The following is a 14,320-nucleotide window of genomic DNA, read 5'->3' as shown; positions in this document are numbered from 1 at the left end:
ACCTGCATTTTTAGTCTGGGAAGCAATCCCAAATGTCACTGAAGAGATTATTGTACTGCATTCAACAAGGGTTACTTTTTGTCTGTGGATGTGCGTGGATGGTAACGCGTGCATGGTGTGGTAGCTCTTCAGCTGCCAATATCATCCTTTAAGTTCAGACTCCTGAATGAAGGTGGGGGTTGCAAGGTGCTTCTTTTGCTTATTTTCTTCAGTGGCTCATTTCCAATAACTGTCGATACTAGTCTATTTAACAGGCAGTGCTTCTTTCTGTAGTAAATGTGGCTTGTAGCAACCGATATTAAATGCTGGTGGTGGTAACTGTTGTATTTCATTTTACAAACATACATATTCTGAAGATGAAACCTGGTCTTGTAGCTAACTTTGTTTTAAAAAGCTGTGAACACTTTTTTTAAATTTAAAAAATGAGGATTCAGCTTCACTGTTGAGAGCCAATCATGCATTTACCCATTATAAAGGAAGCTATATGTTATATCATTACAAATAATTGAGTTTTATCTCCTGGGTTTTTCATAGTGTAGGCTCCATGTATGCAAGTAATGTGACTAGCTTTAAGCTCCCTTTTTTGGGGAGAAATTATTTCTTTCAGTCTATAAACTTCTCATTGCTTTTAAAAAGAAGTTCTATTCTTACTCCTAATTGTAACATGCCAAAACCTGGAATATTCAAACAGTGTCCTTTAATGTAAGATTAAGTCTCTCATAACTTTATTCTACAGCCATATTCCAAAGAAGGAAGACTCATTAATTAATTTTCTCTTAATTTTGTTTCAGCTACGTGTTGTGTCTCAGGATGTAAAATTCAGTCCCAGTGATCTTGAAGAGCTTTATGAATTATTCAAGGTAATGTGCCATTTCCCTCACTTACCAAACATCCATCTTAATGGTGGACCATGTGATGGGTGTGAAACAGTTTTAACAAACTGAGGTAAAAGCTAGATTCAACATATGTTTTACATGTCAGCTTTAAATCAAATTATGTAGTTAATTTCCCCCATCTTTCACTCAGAGACTGTTGTTGTTTCAGAAAATCTAACATTTTATCTTTCCTTTGCAGAAGGAGCACTTTCTTTCATGTTATTGGAATGTAAATAGTCCTGTCTTGCAACATCATGATGCCAGTCTGCCGTATCTTGACCAGTATCGGATTGATTGCCAGCAATTCAGGGTTCTCTGTCATCTCTTGAGCCCCTGGTCACACTGTGCAAACAGAGACTCGCTTGCATTGTGGACATTCAGACTGCTGGATGAGAGCTCCGATTGCCTTATAAACTTCAAACAATTTGCCTGTGTTCTTGGTATGAGAACAACACATATATGTAGCACATTCACAAGGGAACTCCATCTTGGGAGTAGTCCTGGAGTGTATCACCTTCCATGCACTATATAAAGAGCCTAAGGAGACTAGCCTCTTAACTTAGGGTCAAATAGTCTCATTTTTATCAGGTGACATTAAATGCAAAGACTGTTTAAATGGCAAGCCAAATGCTCAAAGTATATTTATAAGCTTGAGAGTGGGAGCTACACTTTCACCATGAAATAGCTAACAGAAGGCTTTACAAACTAGTAACTTTTCTGAGATGTTAATCCCCTAGACAATAATCTCCTCTTTGAGATTAAATTTAAATATGGCTTTACCATCAAAATATCAGAAAATTAGAAAATGGTATGATCTCATTGCCCAGCCTGTTTGGTTGATGATAAATGCTTCCTCATACTAAGCCACGCGCACAGATCGTGCAAGACGACCCATGCCTTATATCTCTGGGGAACTGAAAATTTTCTTGACTTACTACTTTGTTCCTTTCATCTTGTTTTCAAAGAGGTGTTGTTCAGGAAACAAAAAGTTAAGGGAAGATGCTGAGAAGACATTAGTCCTCTATTTCTTTGGTGCTGTGGTTTCATTTTAGTGAGTCATAGACATTATTAGTGTTCTTTCCTCAGTGTAGGTAAACCCCAGGCTCAGTTGCAGGGGATACTGCCTTCCTTAAACTTCATCTCTAATTATACTCCATGTGAGGTAGGACACATGTCCAGTTCCAGCCTCTCTGGGTTGTATTTGTTTAGGTTAAGAGAGTGTTTTAAAGTTTGGTCCAGTTGAACAGACTGTCTTGCCTCTTTCCTCTAACAGATACCATGTATAATGGAAGTTTTACTGACAAACTCAAGCTTCTTTTTAAGTTGCACATCCCTCCAGGTAAGTGAGAGGCATTGGCATTTGGGGAGGGCTGTTCCTGGCTTCTATCATCTTTGCATGGTTCTTTTTCTCAAGCTTTACTTTCTTCCTGTTGTCGCCAGTCCTGGCCACAGTACAGTCCGATAGCGGTAATACAGATGTGTATTCCAGAGTGATGTATTCTTTGGGAAGGACTTAATCTGCTCAAATACCATTTTTCTTCATAGGGTCCATTTGTCTGTACAAACCTTTTGCTTTTTATCACTGCTTTGGTAATGCTTGGGAGCCCCAAACCCACTTTATTCATTTATTTATTGCAGCTTTTACTGAAGTAGAATCTCTAAGCCCTTCCAAAGGTGTTGATCTTTCGAAAGAAGAGCTGATCCACTTCAGCCAACTCAGTGGTAAGCTCCAGAGTGTGAGCCTCTGCCTGCAGAATATTAGAAGGAACCTATTAATTATTTCATGGTGAAACATGGGGAGCTCTCTTCTGAAAACTAGTAAATCATATCACTGTTAACAAGAATCCTCTGTGAAGATCTTCTGTAGATAGTTACATTTTCATAAAGTAATGCAGAATTTGTGGATGGCTAGTCTGGTGATTGAATTCAAAGGCCACTGGTGTTTACATGGAAATAGGGAAGTGTATCTGGTCAGCATTTTTCAGCATAGTAGGTAACCTGTTGCAGTGGTTGTTGAAGTGATGGCCATTTCATTTTTGCATTCAAGACATAAAGGAATGATATTCCTACCTCAAGAAATAAAATATCCAAATCCATAATAATTTTGAGGCACATAAGCAAGTGTTTCAAAATCCTTTGCTTTCACTTTAAACCAAGCAAGCTGAAAAAAGTTTTGTGGGGTCTAAGTTTATTGAGTTGATAAAAATATTCTGTTTGGAAAGCTGTACAGTTTTACTTCTTTGGAAGACAGATCCTTTTTGGTTTTTAAAAACTATCCAAAAGTACCTTATCTGTAATATATGGGTACTGTTATAACCACTGTTCAAGACATGGGCTGTGAACATTATGAAGATTATTTGCTTGATATAACTGATTGCAGTTTCTTTTGTGATCTCCAGCCTCGTGGTGGCTTCTCTTTTTATAGAAAGTATACAAATCTTACAATGTGGTTTCTTCTTGGCCTAATCTGTGTGGAAAATGTAGGGGTCAGTGAGGGTCTTGCTCCTTAAGGAAGGAATTTTTGATAAAAGGAAATGAACCATTGGTCCTTTTTCCTCAAATAACTCTTTCTTCTTTGTCTCCTCCTAAACTGTAGTTTCATCTGTTGGGGATAGTCTTGAAAGCGATTCTTTGAAGAGCAGCCCAGAAAAAGGTAAAGAATCCTGGAGAGACACTTGGTAACTGTGTGTCTTTTGAGGGAGTAGAGCTGGGAAGGTGTGTGGTGATAAAGTATACTGAGCAATGTCATCCTTAGCGTAGTGCTAATATTATATCCACTTTTGTAAGTATAGTCCTGGGGGGCAAGACGGTAATGTAAACTCTGACCCTGTTTGGTCCTTGGCCCCACCACTCTGTTGAGAAGGAATGACATTGAGGATGCCACTTCTTTTGCTCATCGTGGGAAGCTCTTAATTCTTGTTTGTTCACTTTTTTTTTTTTTTTTTTTTCTTTCTGTCAAGTAGGGAAGGGGAAGGTTGATATTCAGGCATATCTGAAGCAATGGCAAGATGAACTTCTTAAGAAAGAAGAAAACATTAAGGATTTGCCAAGAATGAATCAGGTAAACTGTCTGAGTCTTATTTAAGTCTATTTTTGACTGCTTTTTATCCTTTAAGTCCTATTAGTAGTCTTCTAAAGGATTTGTAGGATCCCTTAAGTTTCAAGCCTTCACATTAATCATTAGACTGTTTTTTTTAAACTGCTGTAACTGTAAGCTTATGAAGACAGGGACTTTCAGGCACACTTAGGTTTATCAGGTTCACGCCCATATTGTTATTAGAGCAGTTGTAGCAGGTGCCTAGCAGCAGCAGGCACTGGATTGAGATCACAATGTGTAGTAAAGCAGGACAGTTGTGTTGCTGTTCTCTGAATAGTCTCCTCTATATCTCTCTGTAGTCTCAGTTCATCCAATTCTCAAAAACTCTGTACAATCTGTTCCATGGGGATCCTGAGGAGGAACTGTTGTATCGGGCTATAGCAGTGGTTACCAGCCTTCTGCTGAAAATGGAAGAAGTTGGGAGAAGACTGCAGAGTCCCACATCTCCAGTCAAAAGTCCAGTTGCTGTTTTGGAGGTGCCTGCTGAAATCCCCAGAAAAGCACAGGACGAAAGCAGCTCTGAGCAGACTGAAGGCAGTAGAGCACAGAGTTTGAGAGGGAACCAAGAATGGTCTTTTGCCTTTGAACAGATTCTGGCATCCTTATTAAATGAGCCAGCCTTTGTGAGATTTTTTGAGAAACCTCATGACATAAAAGTTAAAATAGAGAGTGCTAAAAATTTACAACTTAAAGCAAGAACCAGAATGTAATTTTCTTTACCTTTGAGTCTGAATTAACCACATAAAGCGCTTACAGGTGAAGGTTGTTACTATGGAAGTTGAGTCTGGTGTTTACATAGGGAATGGAGTTTGAAGAGTTAGCTTTAAATATCAGCTTACTGGTATGTAATGTAAATAAAAATAGTTTGAAGCACAATCACTTTCTTGCATTGTTCATAAGTTTCACTCCAAAAAAAAGGACTGAATAATAAACTGTCTTTACCATGTTATTAAAATATGCAACATTGCTTGGAAATACTGGATGTGACCTATTGCAAACTTTTCTGAATGACAGCTGTTTGTGTGTGCTCTCCAGGTTCATTTCTATTACTGTCATAAAAGGAATGACTTCCAGCCATTTTCACTTAAAAGGAGTATCAGCAGTTTAGAGGTTGTCTTCCAGGTTAGTTTAATTAGTTATTTTCAACCTTGCATGTGGACTGGGATCAATGCAGGGTGAAGACTAAGAATAGAGGCTATGGTGGGCAGAAGAGCATGAGGTTAGTGGAGAAAGTTGCCCTACTCTCAATTCCTCTGCTTTGGTGTTACTGATGGTCCTGGACTCTTGCAGATTCCAGCCCCTCGTCAGCAGTTTGCAGACTGCGTTATCCCAGCCCACGTCTCGGTTGTTGCAACAAACAACTGGTTTCCTGTTTTTCTAGCTCAGCCTATATACAATTCTCTTTCTCATTTTCATACCAATCCTCCTACAAATCCTTTCACTATGGGTGAAAAGGATGGAAGCTTGTTTGGTCATCCAGGCTGCACACAGATGCAAAAGCGAGTATAAATTGTTGAAATCAAGGGAAAGCAGTGGCTAAATCTGTCTGACCACGTGGTGGTTGTCATTCATCTTGCAAGAGGAGCCATTGTTTGCTTCTTAGGAGCATGTTGATGAAATATATAGTTTTGCTTGTGTTTGGAAGGCACAAGCACAGACCATCTTTAGCTGCTTCATAGTTAGCTGAATGATGACTACTGAACTGCTCGGGACAGATTGCAGTTGCTCCTTTGCCTACCCTGAGTCCATACCTCAACATAGTAATTATTCTTTCTTTTCAATAGCTCTCTGGATTATTGCTGCTGTAATATTTTCTATCTGACAGGATTCATGGCAACAAGAAAATCCTCTGGTATCTGACTTGAAATTTTTAATATATAAAAACCGATATAGTACAGATCCTGTGGAGGCAAGCTCTCCCAGTATTAATGCTGATAAATGTTGACCTTGAACCTTCTGTAGCTGGTGCTAGAATGGGTTTAGAGAAAGAGGGGAAGAGCTTGTATTTTAACAACAACAACAACAAAGTAAACTGGGACTCTGCTGAACTAGTTAAAAATGGCTGTTTCTAAAGCCTGTATGACAATCTTTCTCTGCAGAGCAGCATTATTTTTATACTGTGCATGTTTTTTGTAAAGAAGCAGAATGGGGATGGTATCATTCACTGGGGCTTTTCTTGCAATACTAACATTAACAAAGAATAAAATGAAATTTTGACCTGTGTTACAAGCACTTGGTGATTGCAGATTCATTGCAATTGGTGTTAAAGTTCCCATGCTGCTTCTAAAGAATACAGTTTTGATCAGGAGCAATGAATTGATGAATTATTTCTTCTGCTCTCCCCCATACTCTCAGGTATTAATGTAAAATAAAGTTTTATTGAATGAACAGTAACTCCAAAAACTATATAATATATGTGAGAAATGAGGAAGCTTTTTTCAGAAGCCTTCACAAAGTAATTACACTTGATACAATATAATACTGATTTGTATTTTTATGCATAAAATATAAAAACTAATTTATCCATTCATATGGATATGTTTGTGAGGCACAGTAGGGCAACACTGTGTTACTTTTAAAATGTATTTACTCACTGTTTTCCTAATGTTGTTTTAGAAATACAAAGCAGATGATATTGTTGTTCTAGTCCAGGACATATTCAGATAAGGTTTGCTCAGTGAGTAATTCTTCTGCAAATAGCCATGCTGAAATTATAACGGGAGTCCCATGAAAATAGATGCAGCTGCCCATCCAAAAAGCTTTTGTAGGTTTATGATGGATATTGTTAATTTTAAGAATTAGTCAAAGTTATGAACTATTTGCTAAGCAAGGTAGCAGAGAGATATGAAAGTTTTAAAACTCAATGACATTTTTTGGTTGAGAGCCAAGGTGTTAAGGTATAAGTAGAGAAGACTGTACTGAAGGAACCTGCAAAATACAATAGCCTTGTGACATTACTTGGCTTGCTTATGCAAAACTGAGCACCTTTTTAAAATACCATTTTCTATTAGTGTCAATCCAAGAGACTGTAGAGTCATTAGTAACTCAACAGCTATCATATCTATGTATAAAGAGAGATTACCAGCACATATATATATATATATATATATAAAAAAAATAGATTTAAGGTGAGAAGTTGGGATATGTAGCGGAACACTAACTTTTATTAAATGCATGGATTTTCTGTTCAATTTGTTTATATTTTTTTCCCCCAAAGGGTAATGTCTTTAAATTGCTGCTGTAATAGATCTGCAGGTTGATCCAGCGAGACTAGTCAGAGCAGCCAGGCATCCAGCCTCAGCAGGACGGAGGGTGGAGCAAGGTCGCTTCCAGCAGGCTGGCAGCACTCGGGCAACTGCCCAACTGGCAGGTTCTTCCTTTTGGAGTCTCTGGATCACGGGCTGATCCTTTGGGGAGATCTAGAAGTAGCAAATGCCAGCCGTTTCCAAGGAGCGTGACCCAGAGGTGTGTTTGCTGGGCTGCTTCTGGAGTGTGCCGTAACATTGAGGGACACCTCTGCTTTGCCTGTGACAGAGTAACTCTGGACTTGGTGCCTGGCTCCTTTCCTTCCTGGTCCTATCGTGGAGATAGGCTGGCTAACAAATACACACAGGCTTAGTTGGGATTGGGGGAGCTAGAGGAATAGAAGCTCTTTCCCTCTCTTCAGTCCCAAAGGGTGATGCCTTGACTTTAAGCTCTGCAGAGGCAGGGACAGAGATCCCCATGCGATAAAGCTTTTTGGCCGTCTGAAGGTCTTGGTGATGCAAAGATGAACCCAGATTCACATCATATTGCGTTAGGATGCTGCGGGTGTGCACACTTCTGTTGCAGGAGGTCAGCTGCCACATGTAGCTGAGAATTAAGCAGAAGTGCTAGCAAGGAGTCTGGCGGTTGCAAAACATCGGACCCAGAATTACTCAGCTACTTCCCAAGGTGGGGACTTTCCAGTCAAATAGTAACTTGGAAGTTTTTAGAAGTGTTTTTGAACTTTGAACGGTTCATTCATGAACAGGAAGCAACGTGGTTAAGTGAGTACTGGTGTCATTTCACGTATCTATGTTACTTCTTTTCTGTAACAGTTTTCATGAAGTTATCCGTCTTTATTTTTTTGGTTCAGTCATAGAAAATAAATGAATGTGCATCATTCAGTACAAAATAGACAGTTGTAGGTAGGATATAGCTTGCTACAACTAGTGATGCTGTTCATACATTTTTAAAATTGCACTATCTGCTGCAGTGTCACCAGTGTGACTTGGCAGCTATGCTATGGTTATTTACACTGAAACATTCTCGGTGGCTGTTAGCATACACACACTACACAGTCTTTTCTTGTGGCTAGGCCATTATTATTGTTGCTATGCTCATAAGATGCCTTTTGTCAAACGTAATCGTTAGCCCAGGGGATGGTTAGCAGAGCTGTGATGTTCCCTCGGTCTTGCAATCCAGAGCGTGCTGCAGGGGAGCCTGTCGCCGTTCCCTGCGCTCCGGGTGAATGGTGACAGCCCTGACCACCATGAGGAGCTGGCTGCTTGACCTTTTTGTGCGCCGAGTTCAGGGTTTGAACACAGAAGGTAAGGGAATAGCTCAACTAATAGTAATAAAAACATGAGCCCTTTCCACCATGGGGGAGAACTGCTTGTAATTCAACTGGCAGCATTTCCCAATACACGGAAATGGTCGCTGCCATGTGATTCAGAAAAAGCACTCTGTGTTTCCGTCCATTCCTAAAACAAGCCACTTGTTTATCACTCTAATGGCTAGATAATAATGTATTTTTAGAAGAGTTTGCTACCATAGTGACTAAGAAATAGCTGTGTGTTGATTTTATTAGAAATTTCTCATCCAGTTGTACCATACAAGGTTCTTGATTGCAATTGCAGTTGTTATCTGGACTAAAACAAAAAGAAATATTCCAATTTGTTTCCAGAAAATAGGCTAGTTTGTGTTTTTTGCTATAGCTTTGTCACTTTACCAAGAAGGCAACACGTTTGTGTTGGCAGGTTGGCCTTTTTATACAATGTATTGTATGCAGAAGTACTGTAAGACAAGTGGGGTGTTAAATAAAAATTTGTTTCACTTAAAAAAAAAAATAATTCTGTGTTTGAGGCACTATTATTTCTCATGATGGACTGTTTCAGAAGTTCCTTCAAAAGCATAGGTATTGTTAAAGCCACGTTTAGTCAGTGCTTTCCAAAGCAAGGACCAAGCCAAAAACCACGCTAGGATGCCAACCTCCCCAGAAGTGGAGGAAAAATGAAGAGGAGACCCAGGTGTTGAAGCCGGGGCCTAGTTCAGCCTTGCATGCAGCCTGATCTTGTGGGTTAGCCCAGGAAGAGTGCTGTTACTCATTTTTTGCATCCAAATTAAAACATTTACAGCGTGCAGCCACGTCTACACTGACTCTGATGCCTTGTTCTTCCTAATTTATGTGTTACCCCTATCGCTTCTGGCACTGGTCATGGAAATCCCAGTCTTTGTCTTGAGCTCCGTCCCTTCAGCTGTTTATACATGGGCAGATGCATGTGATGGCTGCTGCTCTTGTGCCTCCTGGAGAGCAAGGAGCAGAGTCTGACCCCAAAGGACCCATACCACCCAGGGAATAACAACAGCACATATTGTGTAAGAGGTCTTACAAGTATTATTTTATTTCTTTTTTTTTTTTTTTTTTAAATACTATGTACAATCTGTTTAAAGCTTGTCAAAATGCACGGGCTCCCATTCAATGGAGCTGTGCAGGGACATAGATTCAAGACAAGAATAAGATCTTTACTGTTCATCTTCATAAGACACTTCCTTTTTCCCATTACAAAATACTTTTAAGAATAGTAACATTTATAAATGTATCTATATTCAACATCATATAAAATAAACCAAGATTTATACTCAATTCTAAGATGTTTTCTTTCTTTTTTTTTTTTTTTTACATGGAGTATATACAATATATACAGTAACTTTTCACTGTGTTTGTCAAACCAGCCTGATTATACCCACCAGGCTTTAGCTTATATGTACAAATACGCTAAAAGTGCAAGACTTTATTAATTAAAGCTGCCTGTGTTTTCAGAGGTCTGGAATTGTGTGGCCTACGTATATATAGATATACATGTACATACACATATGTATATTAAAAATACATATATCTGTATATCTATATATAGAGAGAGAGATAGTATATAGGTGTTTGTGTACTAGAAAGCTTCAGAACACTAATGACTAATAGGCCGACACGGACACTGGAGCCCAACCCCGACGCAGGCGGCATCGGTCACGTTCCTAACCCTCTGCTTGTCCCCAGCAAGTCACTTGTGTTTTTTGTAAGCACCTGGGGGTGTGTGAACCAAACCCATCAGCAACCCTCAATTCCAAATGGGTCCCAAAAACACAGGTCATAGCTAACACTGAGGTAAACAAATACAAATCAACCTGAATAAAGCGATTTATTTATTCATATATTTTTTGAGAGTGAATGACGATATAAGGCAAAAATCCCATGGCCCTGACTCGGCCTTTCCTCAACCCGGAGGCAGACGGAGCAGGGACCAAGCAAGTCCCCAAAAGGGTCTGTGGGATTTTGTCCTTTGGCGCGTGTCTGGAAAACACAGCTCTACCCGTGCGGCAGCGCCTGGGACCGTGCAGCCACCCAGTGCCCACCAGCAGCTAGGTCAGCGGCTGGACTGGACACGGGGAATAAAGCAGGGTTGGGGGGGGGGGGGGGGGCACATGATAAAGTGCATTTTAGGTCTCTTGTTTTAGCAAGGCCAATCTAACATGTAAACATCCTTGCAAACCTCCCGTGCTCCTTGCCGACTCAGGAGAGACTGTGAGCAGGGGTGGTGGTCCCCCCCCCCAGCCCTCCCTGTCTGTGCAGCCCAGTGCTGCCATCAGAAGGGCTGTGTCCTGTGTCCACGGCACAGCCCCCATCTCGCACACCTACCACCCCCCCCCCAAACCCCTTCCCAACCCTCTTTTATTGGACTTGCTTTCAAAGCCAAGCAATGGCAGACCATCGCTGCCTTGGCTACCTCCCTACCAAGCCCTCTTAAAAAAAAAAAAAAAACAAACCAAAAAACAACCAACCCCCAAGCCCCTGACTCCAACCACCACCACCTCTGAGATACATTTGATTGACACCTGCCATGTCGGGGCTCATGTACGGTGATGGGACGCTGCAGAACAGCCATGGTGGTGTGTCGGGGTGATGCAGGTTTAATGGGCAAGACAGGGAAATGCACAGCCTTTCCCTCCTGCCAGCCATGCCAGGCCACAAATTGTGTACAATAGTGGAGCCCTAACATAAATGTGTGTGTTTGCCTCCCTACTAACGTGATGTGCCAAGGTTGGGGGGGGGAAAAAAAACCCCCAACCACCCCCAAAACCACAGCAAACCCTCCTGCCCCAACCTCACAAGCAACCCTCCTGTCTTGGCATGGGGAGGGGGAGACCCTAAAAGTAATAGTGCTTTAAAAAAAAAAAAAAAAGAATTATTATTTCCTACCTCAAAGGCTCCGTGCTGGCCCTTGCTGCATGTGACGCTGCAGCACAAACCACCTGGGGCAGAAAAGACCCCCGTGCTCTCCCCAGGACTTGGGGGTCTCAGAGCCAAGGGTTGCGGCTGTTACTAGTTCAGCTCCAGATGACACCGCCAAGGCTGGCGCTCCCCGTCCCACTCCCGGCAGCGAGGCGACCCTGGCCCACGGCTCTGCTGTAGCCGCAGTTACTTGTAGGGATTTAAAATGGGGTGGGGGGGCAATTCAGGCTGTGCCCAAGAGCAGGGGCTCAGCCACCCCGGTGCCCAGCGGCTGGGTCCCAGCCAGGGACCGCGCTCTCAAGGCACTAGCCCCGACAGCGTCACCCCAGGGCTAAGGGCTGCCGGGCACCCCCTCGGCTCTGGGCTACGGCCCGCTGTGCTCCCCAAAACGCCGCTCGTGGCCGGGAGGCTGCACCTCCCCTCTGCCTGCTCTGCGACCCGCAGTCCGTCACCGCCGGCATCCCCGGGAGGTGAGCGTGCCCCGACGCCCCGGCCAAAGCCAACCCATGCCGACGCTTTTGCCAAGGGAGGGGGGTCCCGCGGAAAGCCGGGGGGGGGCCTCGCACGGCTTTTGTTTGCGTGGCCAGAAGAGCACAGCAGCCCAGCGCCTTGCACCAGCCCCACAAAAGCCCCTGGTGCCCCTTGCTCCGGCAGCCCATCCTCTCGCCACCACCACGGGCGATGAGGCGCGTGGAAACCCCGTCCCGTTCTCCAGGAAAAACCCGGCGGGTGGGAAACGGCCCCTTGTGTAACGGGGCCGGGGGTGAGTCACGCTGCACCCCGCCAGGCGGCAGGAAAGGCTGCAGCCAAAACCCTGTCTGGGGCAGAGCTGGCGCGCTCCCCTTTCGTTCCAGAGCTCTCCGGGAAACGCGGGCTGCCGCAACCTCTTTCAGGCAGGCTGAGAGAGTCCGGTTTTTCTGTCCCCCTGCTACCGAGCCCACGTGCTCACGCCCGGCCCCAAAGCCAACAAAATCCTCCCGGTGCTGCAGCGCAGAAAATGCGTGTGGCCGGTGGGGAAAGCGAGCTAGCCGGCTAGCTATAGACATACCTATATCGACAGCATTAGATATCTCTAGCTACAGATATATGTACCACTAGCTACACCTAGGTTTTTTTGCACGCTAACTTTCCCGCTTCCCCCCTTTTCTTGAAACACAGGGCTGCTGGGGGTTGCCCGTGCCAAAGGCTGCTCCACCGGTAAGCACCAGCGTCCAGCTGCCTGCGGTGGTGCAAAGAGCCAAGAAAGCGGCTTGCACAAGGAAAAAAGCAAACAACTGCCAAATAAAAAAAGGCAAAAAAAAAAAAAAAAAAAGCAGCACGCTTTGCTCGGATTCGACAGAGGTTACGAACTAACCCGTCCCTAAACCTTGCTCTGACTGCCAGATGGAGCTTTGCTGCTAGATGGACCTGGTCCTAACTGACCATTTTCTTGCAAAGCTTATAGTAATGGCCTAACCCATCTCCTACGTTTGGGCTCTAACAGTGCCCAAAGTCAGTACTCAGCTACTAACGCCTCAAAAATGTACATTGTAATTTTTCCTTTGGAAAGACACAAACAGTAGGGACAGTTAACTATACACCCACTGAGGAATAAACTGGTTTTTCAATTCATAAATATAAACTTATAGTTAAAAAGTGACAATTTACAAAAATACAATTTATTGCTGACCCTATGGGCTTGTAACATCACTTGTGTCATTGTGATCATACGTTTCAGGTTCGCCAAATTGAAACATGACCTAGCAAAACCACAAAGTTTGCCGTCATATGCCGTTCTACGCTTTTTTGTTTGTTTTCATGTATAGAAACATATACAACTACAGCACTTGAAACAAAACAACTAAAAAAAGAATGAGTAAGGATTCTTTGTCTGTAACCTGAAAAATATTTGGCTACAGGGAGTAAAAACCATATAAATTTATCTGCACTTGTTAACCAAAATAAAACATGACAAATACCTTGCTAGCTGCGATGTGAGCTGGTATAACAACAGTAAGAAATTCAGGCAAAAGTGGTGTTATGTAAATTAGCAGCATTATCCAATCTCCTGGAAAACAAAAAATTGCGGGACTGAGGTATAGAAAAAAGGAAAAAAAAAAAAAATCCACAATGGACCTACTACAGCGAAACGAGTTATGTACATGGTAACCCAATGGCGTCCTGTGGACTGGGACAGTCTGTGTATGTGCTCCAAACGCCGGGCTTAAATTCACAGTGACTTTCAGCATCGAAGCCCTGAACGGAAAAGGGTTTTCTCCGTTGCGAAGCAACCTTCGCGGCGACCCGATACCTAACCTCCTCGCGGCCAGAAAGCCATCGCCTTCCAGTCGTACCGCGGTGCTGGGCGAGGGCGCGTACGGCTGCCGGAGCGGCGTGACGGCCCGGCTGCGTGGAAATCCCGACCGACGAGGTGCCCCCCCGGAGCCGTCCACCCCCCGGCGGGGTCCGTCCCTCCGGCCACCGCCTTCCCCGCGGGGCCCGACCTCACCCGTCCCGTGCTCCGACGGCGTCGTCCTCCCCTCCGCGCGCGGCCGGAGCGCCGAGCTGCCGCAGCCGAGGTGGTCCCTGCCTCCCGGACCCGGCGTTCAGGGCAGCTGCATCTCGGGCAGGTCCGGCAGGTTGCAGGTCTGGCCCTGCGCGTGGCGGCTCTGCTGCTGCGGGTGGAGGAAATAGCTCAGGGGGTTCTGCTGCGGGGCGTGGGGGGGCTGGAAAATGCACTGCGTCGGACCCCCAGGCGCCGGCTCAGGACCTTGCATCTGCCGGGAGACACAAAGGCGACGGGTCAGAGCTGCCCTATCGCCCATCCGCTCCCTCTCTCGC

The 14,320-nt window shown here is 43.8% G+C and overlaps 2 protein-coding genes across 10 annotated transcripts in view; one reads left to right on the top strand and one right to left on the bottom strand.

The window, feature by feature from the left end:
- The window catches only part of TBC1D8B (TBC1 domain family member 8B), a 40,553-nt gene extending 35,705 nt beyond the window's left edge, over nucleotides 1-4,848 (top strand). For 2 of the 3 annotated variants that reach the window (XM_029997538.2, XM_041119072.1), the window contains 7 exons: nucleotides 792-860; nucleotides 1,075-1,315; nucleotides 2,149-2,214; nucleotides 2,514-2,597; nucleotides 3,472-3,528; nucleotides 3,836-3,936; nucleotides 4,272-4,848. In XM_029997538.2, coding sequence (XP_029853398.1) covers nucleotides 792-860; nucleotides 1,075-1,315; nucleotides 2,149-2,214; nucleotides 2,514-2,597; nucleotides 3,472-3,528; nucleotides 3,836-3,936; nucleotides 4,272-4,682 — 1,029 coding nt within the window. In that variant the 3' untranslated portion in view covers nucleotides 4,683-4,848. The remainder of the gene's footprint in view (nucleotides 1-791; nucleotides 861-1,074; nucleotides 1,316-2,148; nucleotides 2,215-2,513; nucleotides 2,598-3,471; nucleotides 3,529-3,835; nucleotides 3,937-4,271) is intronic. The other variant, XM_029997539.2, reaches the window with a different exon arrangement.
- Nucleotides 4,849-9,854: 5,006 nt separating this feature from the next.
- PASD1 (PAS domain containing repressor 1) overlaps nucleotides 9,855-14,320 on the bottom strand; it is a 111,856-nt gene continuing 107,390 nt past the window's right edge. For all 7 annotated transcript variants that reach the window (XM_029997541.2, XM_029997540.2, XM_029997544.2 and 4 more), the window contains one exon: nucleotides 9,855-14,256. In XM_029997541.2, the coding sequence (XP_029853401.1) occupies nucleotides 14,086-14,256 (171 nt within the window). In that variant the 3' untranslated portion in view covers nucleotides 9,855-14,085. The remainder of the gene's footprint in view (nucleotides 14,257-14,320) is intronic.

The sequence above is a fragment of the Aquila chrysaetos genome, chromosome 21 (assembly GCF_900496995.4).
Source record: "Aquila chrysaetos chrysaetos chromosome 21, bAquChr1.4, whole genome shotgun sequence".
Classification (NCBI taxonomy): Eukaryota; Metazoa; Chordata; class Aves; order Accipitriformes; family Accipitridae; genus Aquila; species Aquila chrysaetos.
The sequence above is the reverse complement of the archived record's forward strand: the minus strand, read 5'-3'. Positions and strand labels throughout refer to the sequence as shown.